Source organism: Temnothorax curvispinosus, unplaced genomic scaffold, assembly GCF_003070985.1.
Source record: "Temnothorax curvispinosus isolate PA1 unplaced genomic scaffold, ASM307098v1 QBEX01008487.1, whole genome shotgun sequence".
NCBI classification, from domain to species: Eukaryota; Metazoa; Arthropoda; class Insecta; order Hymenoptera; family Formicidae; genus Temnothorax; species Temnothorax curvispinosus.
Window position 1 is genome coordinate 101,250 of NW_020218267.1, and position 18,819 is coordinate 120,068.

At 34.9% G+C, this 18,819-nt stretch overlaps 1 protein-coding gene and 1 non-coding gene across 4 annotated transcripts in view; both read right to left on the reverse strand.

The window, feature by feature from the left end:
* Window positions 1–18,819, reverse strand: part of LOC112457944 (protein phosphatase Slingshot homolog 2) — a 113,608-nt gene that overhangs the window by 93,049 nt on the left and 1,740 nt on the right. The window contains exons 1-3 of one of the 3 annotated variants that reach the window (XM_025021279.1): window positions 17,847–18,004; window positions 17,109–17,449; window positions 10,014–10,072 (exon numbers count right to left, since the gene is read on the reverse strand). In XM_025021279.1, the coding sequence (XP_024877047.1) occupies window positions 10,014–10,072; window positions 17,109–17,288 (239 nt within the window). In that variant the 5' untranslated portion in view covers window positions 17,289–17,449; window positions 17,847–18,004. Of the gene's footprint in view, window positions 1–10,013; window positions 10,073–17,108; window positions 17,450–17,544; window positions 18,005–18,819 lie in introns of those variants that run through there. The other 2 variants (XM_025021278.1, XM_025021281.1) reach the window with 2 other exon arrangements.
* On the reverse strand, window positions 8,403–8,523 carry LOC112457947. The gene has a single exon (XR_003041168.1). It is a non-coding gene; the product is annotated as a U5 spliceosomal RNA (small nuclear RNA).

Here is an 18,819-nt window from a genome sequence, read left to right on the forward strand (position 1 = left end):
TAAACTGCCACATTAGCCAATAATTCTAGAACCACGATTATTCAAAACAAAATTGATCTGCGAACTGGTTGACTGCATCAAATTGATTGAATGCAAACTGTATGTTTTTCCGATACATAGAAATTACTTCACTCGACGGATTTTTATGCACTTCGAGATTTACTAGCATCCACATCCGTTACAGGAGAAACTTATAGTGCGTGCATATAATATCGTGCTAAGACACGCGATGTGAAAATCTGTTCCGCGCGCGATACATGTCATATCGCTTTTTACATTCTCATCAAGAGCCTGGGGAAGGATGACAAATGGGTCTAACGAACCCGTAACTTGCTTTATCTCCTACTGATGTGCTCTCGATTCTGTCGAGAAAAGAGAGTCTATCTAAAAGATTGGAAAGGCATGTAATCTAGCGAAAGTGTATAATCTTTAGGGGACCGAGAAAATAAATTTGTCTTTTGCGTGGATGCGGATCTAATTATTTACGCTGGCAAATCTATTTTCACATATATATCTTATACATATATATAAATAGATACATATACGACATACGTATATATGTTATCAATTGCACTTAGTAAAATTAAGATCTACTTAATAATTTAAAGCAATAGTAATCTCCGATTTATCTTCCATTTTGAAAGCCACAGACGCTAATAAAAGCAAAGATTGAAATTACTTATTAAGCTCAAGATGCAAAACGATAAGAATGAGCAAGCTAAAAGATGTAATAACATAAATTGCCTTAAAAAAAACTCAAGTTTACTTTTCGATTTAAACGTCACGAACGCCAACAAGAATGATTCAAGATATTTATCAAGCTCAAAATACAAAGAAATAAAAATGAACAAGCTAAAGAAACTAGTAAAGTAATCCGTGCCTTCAGAAATGTTATTTATTCGCGTTTCACTTCTATTTGCTGAGTAAGTAACACTATAAGAGAAGATGCTTATCAATGAGAACTGATGAACGCCTATCGATATACTTATCCTACGAGATAAATATCCAGTGAAAAATAGCAACGAGAAAAAAACCGGAAAATGCAGGAGAGAGGAATAAATCTCAAGGGCGATTACGTAAATGACACGAGAGCACAATGAGAGGAGGATGAAAGAGTAATTCTGTCCGGCATTTTTATTTCCCCGCCCTTGAGATTGATGCCCTTCCCCTTTGCACTTTCCGGCCTTTCCTCGATGCTATTTTTTGCTTGGTATTTACGATGCAACCAACCATTTAAATCTACCATGCTTCTTTCACGTGCACCCACGCGGGTTTGAAAACGCAGTTTTAATTATTAATTACTTAATTATATTTTAATTATTTAAATACATATAAAATAATTTAATATTAAAAATGCGTATAAATAATAAACATTAAATTATTATATATATATATACTTATATAAATATTTATTATTATTATTATTATACACATATAGATACATATAACAATTTAATGTTTTATGCGTATTTTTAATCACAGTAGTGATTAAAGTTATTGTCTAAAGTAAGTGGCTTTAACATAAAATACATAATGGAGATTTGTTCTGCTTAGTAAATATACAGTGCTTCATTGCACGCTGTTACCTCATCGTGGCTAGAGTAACAGTGCGTAATGCCGCTTATGAGTGCGCAATTAAAGCCTCCTTAGCGAGGAAAAGTAGCGGAAAGTTCAAAGGGTAGCATGCGTCGATTTTTATCTATATATTACTATCGCTATAAAAATACTTTGTGCTAACGCGCATAGAAAGTGAGATATTATTAAAATGCAAAAGCGTAAAATCCCAAATTAATAATATCTACAGTTAATTTTAACTGTAGTTAGACACACTTTAAATTCCATCTATATCAGAATGTTAAAATAGAAAGATATGTCTGTCACGTAAAATGCGATTAAGATAGATTGACAACTTTAAGAAACCGGATTTTTATCATCCAATACGAGACTAAAACAACTAAAAAAATACCAACAAAAAATGTAAAATCATACACATATATATAGTCATGTCACATCGAAAAATCTCCTGTCATTAATATTCACGTGTTATTACAATTCGCGTGTGTATAAAAAAACCGTTAAGATTCCGGATTATATATATATATAAAAAAAAGATGAAAGCATAAAGTGAAAGCAATAATCATGAATCTAGCCGTATCGTAACAGAGCTTACGCGTCGACTTCGTCTACGACTTTTACCGGTTTCTTCTTTACCTTGCTCGAAAAATATGCAACGTGAGAAGCGCAGAAACGTAATGCACAACATCTCGATCATCGCGCGCCTTTTTTCTTTTACGAAGCCTCAGACCAGACATTGTGCTTACAGAAGGAAGGGGGATTACGGTCGCGCCAGACTGACCGACGACGAGGACGCACGGTCGTGCATGAATTATTCAAGAGCTTCTCGAAACAGGCATCCGCGCACGATCGCGGCGATCGATGGGCCCCAAGATTCGGGGTCTCACGAGCTGTCATCTTTCAGAATTTCTTCTCGCGAAGAAAAAGAGATATCATGTTGCATGCGTCCAGTTAAAACAATTTCTTTCTAAACTGCAAAAATGTAGATTACGAATGTAATTACGAATGTATAATTATCACTATGCACACCAAGAATTTCAACGAAAAACTGACATAAATTTTTATCACATTCTTTTCGATTAACTTCCATAAACGTCATGCAATGATATTACATAATACGATTCTCACAATATTGGATATAATTAAAAAGCGACAAAATAAAGACTGCATGTAAAAATTTTAATAAAAAAATATAAGCTATGACTGTTATTAATCGATAAATATAAACAAATATTCAAGTATTTGTCCAAGATGCAGAAATAATTTAACAGACAATGTACTTTTTAATCAGAAAAAGTTGAAAATATTTTATCCCCTGCTATAATGACCTTTTTATGAGATGATTGTTGCTCGAGTTATTTTCGTTACTCCACACTTGTGATATCTCAACGGGAGGTAAATTTAACTGAAGCGGATTAAAATAGAGAACGAGATATCGGGATGCGTATGCGTAATTACTACAATCATCGTTATTATCCTATCCGTACCCGGCATAAAAGGAACAGTAATGAACGGTATCTTAAAGTCGCAAACATTGAGTCACTTGTTTAAGCTTTCCTGCCTTAGGTACCGCTTCCATTACGAAATCCCGGATGCTCTCCATGAAAATATGCAAAACCGATGAACGGGCACGATTTACTTTTACAGCCCATCGTGCAATTTTATTTGATGCGACTTTTCGAACCGTTAATATCTATTTCGTTCTTCATAAAAAACTTTATAGAAGAAATCTAAAATGGTTCATCGTAATGCGATTAAATTTTCACGTATCACACGCTGTATAATTTAATATAATAAAATTAATATATTTTAGCAAATTTATATTTAATTAACTCCAGAGTGAGAATACGCTGGAAATAAAACCACCAAAGATAAAAGATAAGATTTAACAAACAATTTTGCGGCAGTGAATTAAATCAGATAACGCGATAAATTTTGACAATGATTCATCAGCAGCAGAATAGTGCAAATATTCGTAAAAGGATCTCTACGTGGTTCACTGAAAATCACCCACTCGACAATATACATATATAGACGAACGTCCATCTTCGTATCGTACAAATTGAAGCGTCGATCACTCTGTTCTCCCATCACTGTCTATATGCTGTTCTCTCAAACAGATTTTCCTTCTCGTGTCGGCCTACACGCGAAGAGTGAGTGCGCGTAAATGACCAGATGCAATAAGCCAATGTAAACGACGGTATATAAGATGCATAAGAATTATTGCACTTTCTTACAACTGCGGATATTTCTTTATCAATTTCAACGTTTGTAATAAAAATGTCTTCAAAATTATTCTTATATATTATATTTTTAAGATCAAACTTTCAACTTCGTAACAAATCGATAAGATCCGAATTGAAATTTTATTTTAAAAAAGTATTTAAAAGTAACTTAAAAATAGGCTTGTTAAACTTGTTATTTACAATGTTATAATTTCAGTTTGTCGAAAATAAACGGTCAGTAACCATTTCTTATAAAATATCATTTTTTATACTTTCTAAATTATTTAAAAAAATTTCCTTTTTTTTCAATTAAATAAATTTACTGAAATCTTCAAACAGATATGCTCGCTTCGTCATAAACATAATTCCATATACTCTCAAGAGTATTTTCGTGTGAAACTCTTTACGAACTTCGGCCAAGAACAATCGACTGATGTCGTAAGACAGAAACCAATTAGTAAGTTTCGGAGCGTGATCCAATCTCAAATTACACAAGACCGCATTGTTCACGCTTGCCCGAAATGCTTGACTGAAATATGATTCAGGGTTACGTATCTCGTACGAAACTCTTGATAAACTCAGTAAATTGATAAACATTATAAAGAATGACGTTTTTTGCAAAAAAAAATATGTATGCATTAACGTGAAAAATCTTTGTCGCGTAATATTACTTTCGTGTATACTTATCGTGTAATTCGCAAAATAACGCTAATAACGATACTGAATTTCGAAAGCCATCATATAATATCGACACTGCATGGGGAAAGTACATGGTTAAAAACAGAATAAGAAATACAGACGGGAAATAATGTGTATCATTTTCCGTATTTATTTCTCTCGCACGAAAAACTATTAGAACTCGCAAAACTGTAATAAGTGGCATTTATAGTGTATGCGGCATTGTCCGCGTTAGTGAGAGAAAATACATGTATATCCGGCTATTATCCTCACGAGTCTCGTGACTCTTTGTTAGTGAAATTTACGAACGACCAAGAATCCCGTTCAAGGTAGACCGCCTTGGTCGGCTTCGGGCCTCGAGAGCGGGTCGTCAGAGATTCTTACGAGCCCCAGCTTCTCTCCTCCGCTCGGAGTGTGTGATATTTAAGGTGCATACAAACGTCTTAAAACGATCGGCGGAGCGTTAACTCGCTTTTTAGCAATTCGATATCGTTAACGCGTGTTAACAAGCGTGGAACTCGATACATACGTATTGCATTGTAACTGGCGCGCGAGGTATATTGAAACCGCAAACACTACGTAATTGGAGATAATGCCTTAAAGGCAACGTGGGTATTGCGATCTCTGCGACTGTGTAATAATTGCACGACCGCGGCGTACACGTCCGTTCGACTAGCCTGGCGAGCGCCATCAGGTGACGCAGAAAATTAGGGGCATCAATCCGCTCGAGGAGATCGTAGGCTGACGGTAAACACCGGACGTCCCTCTCTTTTTCTTATGACGAGCGATCGAAGTTTTCCTCGTGGCGAAGGCGAGGAGGCGTGCAGAAAATTATGGAGATTCGCCGGACGTAGATAGAGCAACGTCCACCCCGTGACGGATACTAATGAGTTTGCGGTCGCGGGCTCTAAATCTATGGTAGGTCACACGGAACGTGAAAGTACATCGTAAACCGTGGTGTTGTGTTGTCGTCGAGACGTCGTGAAACAAACTGCATTCCGGGTGAAAATATATTTCGTTTGCTACCAAATTTATGGCTATCCAAATGTATGAGAATCGAAAACGCGTGCATAATGTATGTTAATTTACTTGCTCTAGATTAGACTCTATTGTTCCGTTACTTCAAATATGGAACACTAAGTAGCGTATTACCAAAATTAAATTATTTAAATTGATAAACCAAAGCTTTTGATAACATCAAAGGAACAATATATCTTTAATTATTCCCGAGAGAATATTCAAAAAATATTAATCGTACGACTCTACGTAAGCATAAATCCATTCTCATTTTGTATAAAATTCTCGCGTGCATGTATTTAATTTTTTATTTAAAATAATTAAAAATAAAGCATATTACAATGCTTTTTATTCTTGTAAATAATTGTAAAATAAATGCGTGAATTTTGCATACAAGTTGAAATAATATTCGTTTTAGATCATGCGGATAGATAATTGCTAAAGAGATATTAACAATGGCATTAATTCTTGATCAGATAGCCCAATATTTAAAAAAAAAGTGTAAAAAGGAATGTTTAAAAGAAACATCCACTCAGAGCATCGATCATTTTCTTATCGCTACTAAATCTTAAAAATTGTACTAACCAAATGAATGGCGCTAGATCCGCCCATGCGACTCAAGTCATCGTACTACAGTTCTAAAATAAGCGTCGTCCGTGATTGGAGATCGCAATTAACGATAATTGCGCTATTGGCTATGTAGTACCTACTAAACGCTTCTGCTTCGTCTAAGACGAAGAGGGCTGAACTTAATTGCAATTATAAATCTAGATCAGTACTACGATGTCAGTTTAATTACTTTGGAACTGTTTACATTCTGTAATTGACACGTTTGCACATGTTGTTTGCCGAAGATAACGAATTTAACGGAATATATTGTTGGATGCTTCTGATCGAAGCATCCATTCTTTGTTAGAATCAAATTTAGATTAAATAGATTAAATAGATAATTTATATATATCGTTGACATGCGAAAATATAAGAGCTGAACAAATGTTTTGCAGAACGTTCTTTTCCAACTTTCGATAGTTAATCATACACCATTTTCGCGATACATATAGGAAAAATAATTTTAAGTAACATTATGACGCCTTTATATGTTAAGCTTAAGGTATATAAAATATCATGACATTACAAGATTTTGTTCTTTCAAAATGGATTATGTATAAATGTGCATTAATAAACGATAGGTCTGTACAGCAAACAAACGGTTAGACAATGGAATTTTAAAGTTTTCATTACGGATCCTCTTAATACTTAATGGTTTCGTTGCATTGCGCTCAAGTCAACATTTCTCCCTGGCAGTACACGACTTCGCGTCGGCAGCCTGAACTTTAGCCAGACTAAAGGTCGTGTATCGGATACATGCCCTGCTGAAATGCCTTGCGAGCAATCTAGCCAAAAATAGCGAGCGGCCAATAGCGTTCTGCCAGAAGCAAGAATTGAGGGTACTATATTACGATATTGATTGCCTATACAAATCGACTTTTCCATATGGAAACAGAATAAGCAGAAAGCACATATCAATTCGTGATATATCGCCATAATCAATAGATACTTTATCAAAAACTGAAAGCAATCGTGAATTCGTCGGCAGCGCAAAATAGATTGTGCAAGATGTTAATAAAAAAATATTATTTTAATATAATAATAAAAATTACTGTACATCAAAGTTGACTGATGATCACAAATTTGTTGGTAAATATAGATTGTTTTCTTAATAAAAATAGTAAAGGAGATCATCGTCTATCACGGTTCTCTATATTTCAACATTGATACCAAACTTCAAATGAAAATTTTATCAAAGTGAGATTCACATTTAGAGAGTTAACGGAAAAATAGCGTTTCTATATTATCTATAATATATTTACTTCCGTGAGACTTGCCGCTTCTATTTTCGATCTATTGAAATAAACTATTATTTTTATCGAAGAAACTTTCCCCTTAATTGTTCAAACAATCTACCGTTGTAATTTCATCCATTTATCCTGAGATGAGATTTGTAGGAATTACGTGCTTTCCGTCTGTTCTGTTATTCATTTATGTGAAAAATCGGATTCTCAACGATTCGAAGTCTCGTCCGTAGCAATATCCGCGATTAAAAACTCCGTGACGATCGTGACCCTCGTTAGAGCTGGGGTATCTTAATATCCGCTTGCGACGGGAGGGTTTTTTTTTTCTTTCCTCTTTCCATCCACGAAGCAACGTCCGATTACGTCTCCCGCGTAACTTTACGATCCGCGCATGAAGCGAGATGTTACGCAAACGCGCCGTAGAAAGTCGGACGATTAAGAGCGAAGCCTTCTCCTCGCGGCGGCCGCCCGGAGTAGGAGAGTGAATCCGGAGTTCCGTGGGGATTTCCCGCGCGTACAACGTTAATTCATTTACGCACAAGTGCGGCGCATATTGAAGACGCGTCCCGGATGCGGGAAATTCGCGCAGGAGGCATCGGCGCTTTCCTTTAATTGTGGAAAACAAGATGGATCGGGCGAGTTAGAGAAAGAGAAAGAGGAAGCGCTTCCACCAGGAAATGCTGGAACTCATTTTTGTCGTTGATTAAATAACGCCGCGCTCTCGTGTTATTTCCTGTTGAGCTAACGCGATTCCGGAAGCGCGATCAATCGTGAATTCGCGATACTTGCGCGCGAATAAGTGCCTTTCGCCGGGAAGAGATCGCCGATCGTTGACGCCGTAAAAGTAATTCATAAAAAGTTTATTATACTTATCGTCCTCATCTTACGACTTTGGTTTAAAGTCTAGAATAAAGATTTTATATTTATGGTACTATAAAGCATTAATATTAATATTTTAATATTAATACTTTATTATATATTAATCTTTACGGTTAGATAGCTAATAGAATTAGCTATATATCTTCCTAAATAATTTAATTTTGGATTAATTTATGACCCGGTTTGCACCGGGTACTAAAAAAAATTGTTATAGACTCATCAAGTTGCTCCCCTCCATGGAAATCTTTAGTAAAAGGCGAAAGATTTATGAGTGTATTGAAGGGAAGCCAGAGTATCAAACCCAATTTATAACACTCCTTACATAAACAAGAAACCGAATTTTACTTACGAGAAACTGTCTAGCCGAATGGACCCCTCTCGGCCACATTTACAACTAACACAGCATCCAATCCCTTACAGTCCTTACATGTGTATATGCATAGGCTTTTAAAATAAGTTTTCGATCAAAAACAAATATTCTTGTTTAATAAAATTTAAAACAAAGAGAAAAACATGTTGCTGAAGTTTTTCTGTACATTTGTTTATTATAATTAATTGTTATTATTATTAATTATTAATTATTAGATATTAATTATTATTTATTAATTATTATTTATTCCTTCATTAATATTTTTTTTAATTTATATATTTTTACTATAACATGTATCAATACACAATTGCATTATTATTATACGACTGCATTAAATTTCAATATTGTATATAGAAAATTTTATTGTATAAGAAAATAATGTATCAGTAATGTAGAAATAACGAACTTCCTTGCATGTGTTTAAACAAAACGTTTTAAAGATAACATCGCGGAGACATGCATAAAATAAACTAATTTCAGATTAGGTATTCATTCGCATAGCGATAAAACCAGCGCCGATCGTTGCAGCATCTCGATACCTGTCTCCAAGAACATAAACACAGCGAGACCCGGCGCAGCCTGGCTAACGCAATAAAAGCGCTTGGCGCATCTCGAATATCCAATGATAAAATTCCAACCTTCGTTCACGTGAGATCGTCTTGGATTCGCGAAAAAGCTTATTATAAGAAAATAATCGAAGAAAATTCGAAATATCCCGTGCGATTCTCGCAAAAGAAAGAATTCCGTAAGAGGAATTTGATCAGATCGACGATCATGGAAGTCGGCCAAATGCAGCCGATCTCACTGCCAATGGTCGATAAAGCGAGAACAAATTATTTTCTAAGTACAAATTGCTACTGGTCTACAGACCGCTAGTCCAGCAAGCCACGTCGTTATCCTTATCGCGACTTATTAACCCGCATCCGTGTTGAATTCCGCTTTATTTTGCGCTTTTCGAGCCGCCGGAGCAACTATGCGCTGACAAACGAGAAAATCAGCCGAGAACATTCCGCGCGCGAGATGAGAGCCCGGAGACTCCACTGATCTCGACACGCTTAATGATACGGCCTTACGATTCGATCTTATCGACATTGAAACTGGGTATATGTACATACACGTATACGTTTATACAGGGTGTCCCGAACTCGCCGGGAAGGTTTGAAAATGAGAGCCAGATTGCTGCAGAGACCACGACATTGTAAAAATAATGTATAATTTAAAATGTATTTATAAAATACATTTATATGTATCTTATTTATCATATTAATATTTTTATATTATTATTTTAATAAAGTGTACTACGCGTGTATTAACACAAACTCTTATGTTTCTTGCTTTATCGAATCCATATCGTTCGGCAAAAAAAGGACACAATATTTTTGCATAAAAAACTAATAACCACTTGTGTAAACTTACCTCTTACAGCTTCTCGCAGTGTCAGTCTCGTCGTCAGCTGGTGCTCCTGCTCCCGAATCCTGAAAAATGACAATTCTTCTATACTATGAGCATGTACTAGGAGATAAGCGCGCACGATAACAAACTAAATTTATACCTTGGAACTCTCATTAAAGGTTTCTTTTTCAAAGATTGGAGTTCCAAGATCAAATCACAATATTCGCTGATTCTTCGAGTTTTACAATCCAAGAAATGACTAATTAACAAGGCGGAACTTTTTGCCTGCTTCCTCTTTTCACTTTCGGTCAATTTCTGCTACGAACAAAAACCGCCAAACAAACGGCATTAATAATTTGCGGTGAAAGCGCCAACAAAGGATCGTTACCGCGGGGAATTACGTCAATACCAGATCTACGACAGGGAAATACGGATAAGCCTTTATTCGTCCCCCTTGACGATAATTGAGGCATCGTGACAACCACGGTGAACGAAACGTTGGAAAATACAGTCGTGTACTTGAAGACAATGCTGTGTTTGTGAGCTACCGAATAAAATTGCTGCCGCAAACGTTCAATTCGAAAGTTTATTATAGCCATTTGACGAATCTTTGTCGACAGTCCAAACAACTCTACCCTGGACGACTAAGATAAAAACAGAGATCATCCGCTTCCGGAAATTTAAACTTTGAATTACAATATGATAAAGTTGTTATAAAACAAATTCCACCTTGCATTTTCCAATTAATTTTCTTTAACTATAAAAAAGTATTAAATTAAATAACAATATTCCATTTTCAGAATTTCGATATAATTAATAGAGTTTCTGATAAATCTTATCAATGATAGAATTCTTCATATATATTTCAAAAAAATTCTGATTAAGTGTAAAAAAATATTAATTCGAGAATATGGAGAATCAATTCTAATTCAATCAGATTCAATTTAAAAGTTCTAATGGAACTCTCAAAGCTATCCATCAGAATTCTTAAGAAAATGTCAGAAAAGAAATTTTTGTTTCATTAAAACTTATATAAATTTTCCATTCGAGAAGTAGAAAATTGCTTGGAATTCTTTAATTCCTCGTTTTATTGCTTCGAGTACCAAGAATAATTTATTATTGAGTTTAAAGTGACTACACTAATAAGTATAAGTCATAAAATATTTCAAGTAAGTATAATATAATAATTTATAGGCATATAATTATAGTACGTCAAACTTAACAACACCATACAAATAGGAACTCTTAAACGTTATAAGTATTCAAATTAATAATTAATAATGTACACTTTGATAAATGTGCATAATATCTGAAATGCCATTTCACACACGTTTATACGATGTGCATGAAAGTGATAATCCTACTTATTGACACAAAGTTAGTGTATCAAAGTGGAATTTATAGTCCTGTTTCATATCGTTTCCCGTATATAATATAGCGAGACATTTCCACGCGTCGTTTAGCCGCACATAGGCTTCCGCGCGCGTGTCACGGAGTGGTGGTTCTTTTATTAATAAAGTGCATCGTAAATATCAAGGATACGAGCGCGAATCCCCACGCTGGCGCACGATCACGCAGAAAACGAACCCTCAAAATCAATAGGCGACCGTGCAGCTCAAGGCTACCCCTCTCCTGATGCGCTAAAAAAAATGCAACTGGCCCCTTCGTGGTAAGTGCACTTCGCTATATGCAAAGCGATAGGGCGACCCCTTTCTAGGCTCTTGAAACTCAAAGATACTCAACAACAAAGTAAATCGTCCTCGAAAGCATTTTTGGCACGTGTAAATACAGGATCGAGCTAAAAATTGCACTTCAATCGTTTAGAATCGGCGTGCCAATAAGAAAAAAATTGTGTTGCGTTTAGTGAGTTGTTTTGGATATTAACCAAAAGATTTTTAAAACTTTTGAAGATATTATAAACGTTAAAAGCCTCTTTATTTAAAAACTATATATCGTTCCTTTTAAAACATTTTATATTATTATTTCACTCTATTTTCCATTTTCTGTACAGGCATATAATATGCAATATAAATAAAGTAACATGAATTACATTTTTAAAAATTTCACTATATTCCAAAGCTTTCAAACAAAGACTTTAATCATTCGAGACTTTTTAGAGGTTACAGAGAGTTTCAAGTACTTAAAACTTTCACATTTTTTTAATAGAATCTTCAAGAATCTTCGGTTTCAAATATTCGAAGTATTTTGAATCTTTACATAATCAAATTATTTAAAAACTTCAAAAGAAAGATTTGAACGCCTATATATATAACTATTTGACGTACAGAGTAAATAAAATAAAATATATCAATATTGTTCTTCAATGATAGATATATTAAGAATATAGATTTTATAATAAAAAACTAAGAATATAAACGCATTGAGATTTAAATATTGAGATTTTTTAAAAATACCTATCAGCCCCATATTTTAAAGCACTTCTCCGATGAGAGTATGCAAAAGACAACATCCTGCAATTATCCTTGAAGAAGATAGTTTACAACATACTACTGCGGTCGTTAAGAAAATTGATCGTGCGAGCGCATAAAACAACGTTCGCTATTAACAGCAGCGCGCAGTACAATTTTCCTATCCTGCCTTAGCGCTGCGGCTTAAAATAGAACCTTTCATTTGCTGAAAAGAAGATTGCGCCTGACCGAGCCGCGAGGAGAGAAAGAGGTACGGCGAGAGAAGCAAGGAGTAGCGAGCAGAGTCTCTGCAGCTTTTTAATTGTGGCTTTCAAGGCGAACTGAATGCACTGCGCGACGCACATGTAAAAAATAAATTCGCTACCGTCACTATATAATATAAAAGCCTTTTAATAACCGATTCTTTATTTTAAATTAGCAGAGAAATATCCATCAATCTACGAACTACGATAAAAATAAGTTGTCAATATTATCCCAAATCAAAATAGCCAATACTTTCGCGGCAATTCTTAGATTTTGAAAATAAATAAACTATTTTGACGTTTTACGTGCCAGCATTAAAAAATGTTATCCAGATGTCTGCGAGAGCCTTGGGAAATATACTTAACATCCGCGTGAAATAATCACGGAAAAGAGGATTTGCTGCAACAGCAAATCTATTTGTTAAATATAGGACAACTAACATTTTTTGCTGCGAGAGCTAATTAATTTTGCAATAATAGCAAAACCTTTTGTTGTAATAGCAAAAAGTTTTGCTGAACTTTGCTATTGCAACAAAAGATTTTGTTATTATTGCAAATCCTTTTTTTTCCACTAATTTAAAGTACGATTTCAAGACGTAAGTAAGCATTGCATTATAACACATCATCTTTTCAACACATTACTAAACACACTTCCCACTCTCCCTCATCTTCACTTTTACTTCACATAATAAACAAGGAGCACAGTCCCAGATACCCTCGACCTACTATGTATACAGGGTATTATTCTGAAATAATGATACTAATGTTCACTTTTAGTCTTTTCTTCGTGAAGAGAGTACATATACGTATATGTTGACCAAAATCAACAATTCCAACATTCCGGACAGAGATAAACTCATAAATTTTTAATGCCAGTTACGTGCAACCAATTCTTAATCCTATTATGAAGATATAAAACGTGTGACACGCGAATCTTTATCACGGAAGCGTAATTAAGTGCACGAAAACACGTGCCACGCACGAGAGAGATGTTCGGAATTCTATTTCGGGTTGTATAATTGCACGAGGAAGTGCGGACTGGCGAAATGCGGATACGAGATTCGATCGCGTACGACAACGTTGTTCGAATCGTCTCACATGAATTATCTTAATTGCGTTTCTCCCGTCGTTTGTACATATTGGCTACCGTGGACGATGCACGCCCATAAACAGAAATTAATCAACTATATATACATTATGTGCGCGATTGATTTCTCACCACGTATTAATTTGATTCCGCATTTTATGAATTTTATCGAAAAAATCATAATAATCTAAAAGTCATAATAATCTGTAATTGATTTTGATAACGATAACAATTACCGTAGAATTTATGATAAAATAATTGCAATAGCAATCGCTAATATTATGTTGTCTGTCCAAATGTGATAATAATGAATGTCGCATATATTACATATTTAGAACGCTATAATTTTGATTGCGCATTTATTTCCTTCTAACGTTATAACTATTAAATATAAACAAATATTAAAAACGCAATAGCACGATATTATTCATGAACTCAATTTATTATTCATTTGATATATAGTTGTCTATTTGAAGAATAATCGATTCGATAATCTAATCAACGCGACAAAATAATTAACGAAGCTGTTTTCGCAGCTTTAATCAATCTTTTGCTGTTTTAAAATGTGACGCAACCTCGTGAATTTCTTTTTACAACATCTAACTCGAACACCGAATGCGAAATAAACCGAAAATTATTGAGCACATGTATCACATTTTTTGCAGCAATCATTTATGTCCTGCTGCCGTTTGAATAGTAGTTATTAAATTAACATTGCAATATGTAGAAATACACGGAATTCAAGTTTTTTTACAAATTAATTGGTCGATGCGTTACGAAGAACTTTAATTAGGTACGCTCTGCATTGCACACACATTATTTCAATCTCATTAAATCAATAATAAAAACCAGAATGAAAATAGAAGTTTAAAAGAATATAGAGTAGAAATCATTTTAACTACTTTCTACAGAGTGTTCCGAAATTCTTATTTATCGTGATGTATATATTTAATGCTTTATAAAGAAAATAGATACACGTATTTATATGGCAGATATGCGGTATGTACTATCATGCATAAAATAAAAGTTTATTTGATAAAAACACATTAATTCGCATTTTATATATTCTAGAAGTCAAAGAAGATTTCAAACGTGTGATTTGAATCATCACAATGTCGACTTTTCTTATCGAAATTTACGTATGCATCAGCATGTGCATAAATCTTGATAATCCTATCTGCGGCTTTTTTAGCGTCGCACGCTCAGCGCGTCTCCTTTTCAGCCTGATAAAGTTGACGCGTAGCTGAGCTAGAAAAATTCAGTCCAGTGTCCATACGTGGTTATGCCAATTGACCGAAATAACTCAGTGACATTGCCACCCACACCGTATTAAGAAAATATAGCTCAAAACGTAACTGAATAATGCATAAAGTAAACGCGTTATAAAGCGTTTTTAGGCGTTTTTAATTTTCGCTCTTTAATAAAGTTCATATCGCATTATTCGCCATAATTATGTATTTGAAAATACGTAACGACGATAAAAGAACAAAGACATATATACTCTCTTCAACGTGAAATAGAAAGTATTTTCAGGTTCTGTAACGCAATTTCGAACAATGTAAGTGAAGTGCGCATAGATTAGTGTTACAATGGCTTTGTGTCAATCCATCTTAATGCTTAATTACACCACTGCTCAATTAACGAGACAAAAACAGCAAATACGGCTTGTATGCGATAAACAATGCGTAACAGTCACGCATGAGAATTTGTGCAAGGCGGTAAAGACATATAATTAAGTAAATTAGGTATAGTACCATTTCACATATATCGTTTAACTATAAATATTGATTTTTAAAAATGTTTCAAAAATTTTATCAATTCTCTAAACGCTCACGAAATAAGTTCCAACAAAAGTTCTAATGTAAATGCTTTCATAAATTACTTACGAAACTGTAGTTACGCGAACAAATTTGTATACTTTTAGAAAAGATAATATTATTTTATTATTATTTCTTGTTTTAATCTTAATATATCAGCGATTATTTTAAAAGCCCTATTAACCTTCTTTTATATATATATATAAACTTTGATATAAATGCAATTACGTTTATAGAATTTATATAAATGAGGAAATGAGGTATACTACGTTAACTGAATTAATTATTGCAAATTTGTCACCGAGAATAGGTCAATAGCTTCCATTCGATTGAATTAAAATATACGAGGACTGCGCAGAACATCCCGATCAATATGCAATGCAAAATGTTAGAAACCAATTTTGAATCCAATTTTTGTGTTTTACCTCGTATCGTAATTAATACGTGATAACTTTGTGCCTTAGCGTGCTCATATAGGTATACAAAAATAAAAATGCGCATATCCATAATTTCGTACGCCATGCATTAATGTGACTTTCCCTACTCGATACACAGATTTGCGTGTTGTTGTATGCCGTTATCGTAAATCTTGATTATCCTCGAAGAAAAGCATGTGATTAATTCGGCTAACGGCCGTTGTTCACCTCAATTATCTCTACAAAAGTTGTACTTATCTCTACGATCCGTTTTTTTTTTTTTTTTCTAATCAAAATCTAATTTGCCTCGTCACGAATTTGAGCGTGACAATTCTCATTTTAACAAAATTCGCCTGATATCTTATTAAAATAAAAAAATTTTTTTAAATTGAATGTAATTGTTTCTATAAAAGCAAAAGTAAAAGTAAGTAATACAATTCCGAAACACAAATATTATGAAATTCGTATTTCAATTATTTCAAGCAATTCTAAAGGCAAGGAAAAAGTTATCTGTTTACATTATTTTAACAATAATAGAGTACGTTATATCGTGTAATTTAGGATTTCATTCAAGGATAAATTCTTTGATAAATATAGAAGAAACTTTTTTCTTAGTAAAAATAATCGAGTTTTCCAAGTTATCAGCTTTTCGCAAAAGTAAATATAGATAATATCAAGAACAAAGCACATCTGTGTGTAAATATAGATATAAAACACTGAAGACACATATGGACAAAGCATGGCGCACTTTATTTCTCATTTACTTTCAAGTGAACTTCGACTGAATTAATTTAAATTGAATTTTCATTATATAACATTGAGAATTAAGAAATTGTGTAAAGAGAGATCCCTAATCGCATTTTATAAAAAAAAAATAGACTTCAAGATAGAATGTATTAATAAAAAATGAGTTATATAATGCACGATGTTAAAATACATGCCGGATATTAGTCTGGCTCTACTCATTTATACGTAGTTATGCTGAAGATCTGAAATATTGTAATTTCTGACTCGACTTATTTGCCATAACGATCGCGGAAATCACTAACGCACGAGGTGCACTAGCGTGATTCCAAACTCGTGGGACAATCGGAGAAATCGCCGGGCTCCGCCGGCATAAAGTCTTACTTTTGCTGTAACTTTGTCTCGCAATTGCGTGACGCGTTCGCCACACGCGACTCTTCGTCCACGACGACGAGGTCGCCGATCGTCGCCCCGGAGGATGCTGGACCAGGGCGAGGGTGGCTGGGGTGGCGACGGCGGCGGCAGACCGTAGTGTAGAGGAGCTTTTTGCTTCAGCACAATCATGTCTCGTATCAAAATCGACAAAAGTTCCCTCACATGTGGTGACGTACTTTCGCGGAGCAGAAACTTTTCTCACGCCAGATAAAATTCGTCAGACAGACCGCGATAACGAATCGGACACACGTATCGCGATCGATTAATCCTCGGATATGAACGACTTCGCACTGGTAATCGGAAGTTTAATTAAGTATATAATCAAGTATATTGCATAAAAATATTGTTAAAATATATATTAATCATTTAAATTTGCAATTATTACCGTCCTGATATTATTTTTCAACATATTCGCGTGAGGAATGTGTGGATGTTCGCAATGTTAATAGCCGAGAGCCAAATTATATCAAATTTTGACACTAGAGAATAACGCCCGTCAATAATGCTCGAAAATCTCAAAATAATAAAAAAAACAAGGCAAATTAAATCAATTCAATCCCTTTAATTCTCTTTCACAATGAATTCTATCATGTTCAACTTCTTTAATTATTTCTCTTGACCAATCGTATTAATTACAATTCGGCATTCGGCTGAATGCCCGAATATACTTTATGTATATCGCCTGACCTAAACCAGCCACCCCTCAACCAGATCCTCACGTTATCGCGAGTGGTTCGCGCTTCTTTCAGTCTTGTAGCGAGAACACGAGAAGACAGGGCACACGGAATATTTATTAGCCACGCGAGCTGCCGTCGTACCGAGTGACGGCGAACTGACTGAATCCGTCGACATCGCGCCGAGGAGGGCTGCGAGAAAAAGAGAGAGAAAGAAAGAGAGAGAGAGAGAGAGAGAGAGAGAGAGAGAGAGAGAGAGAGAGAGAAAGAGAACGTCCCCATCTCGCTCGCTGACGCTTCGGGTCGAGTCGGGTCAGCAGCACCTCCGCGACGCGATCGTCACCCCCTTGGAGCGCAGGACACGAACGAAAGGTCGCGCCTACGAAGGTAGCCGTATCCGAAGGGCGAGATGCGAGATGATGTCAAGAGCGTGAGGGGAGAGCATTTGTAAAAAAAAAAAAAACGAATGAAAGCTCGAGTGCCAGAGTCAGGCGAATCTTCGTATTCAATTATCTCGAGTGTCTATTGACGTTCGCAGCAGCTGAATCTTTGCCAAATAAGTTTATTACTGAATCCGGTCACTCGCTTTGTTCTACGCTGGTGCACGAAGACTATACATGCCGTACATGAAGTTATTTAACCTGAGAATGGACGCCTGTAATTTTTACATCCCACTATCGGAAAAATAAAGCTCACGTTACAGTAATTTTAATGTGCTTCTTTCATTTTTTTTTTTTTAATATTTTTGTTCCTCCTTACTTTCTTCAGAAAATGAGTAAATACATACTTATACATATTGTCCACAAATACTAATAAATTATAGAACAATCCAAAATATGCAATACGTAATTAATAACAATGATTTTTAATTGGGGTGTAAAAATCACTCCAGGCAATATATGCAATATATGCAATAAAAAAAATCAGAGACGTCTGTTTCCGGGTTAATCTTGAATATATACTTTTATATTTTACCTTTAAATTAC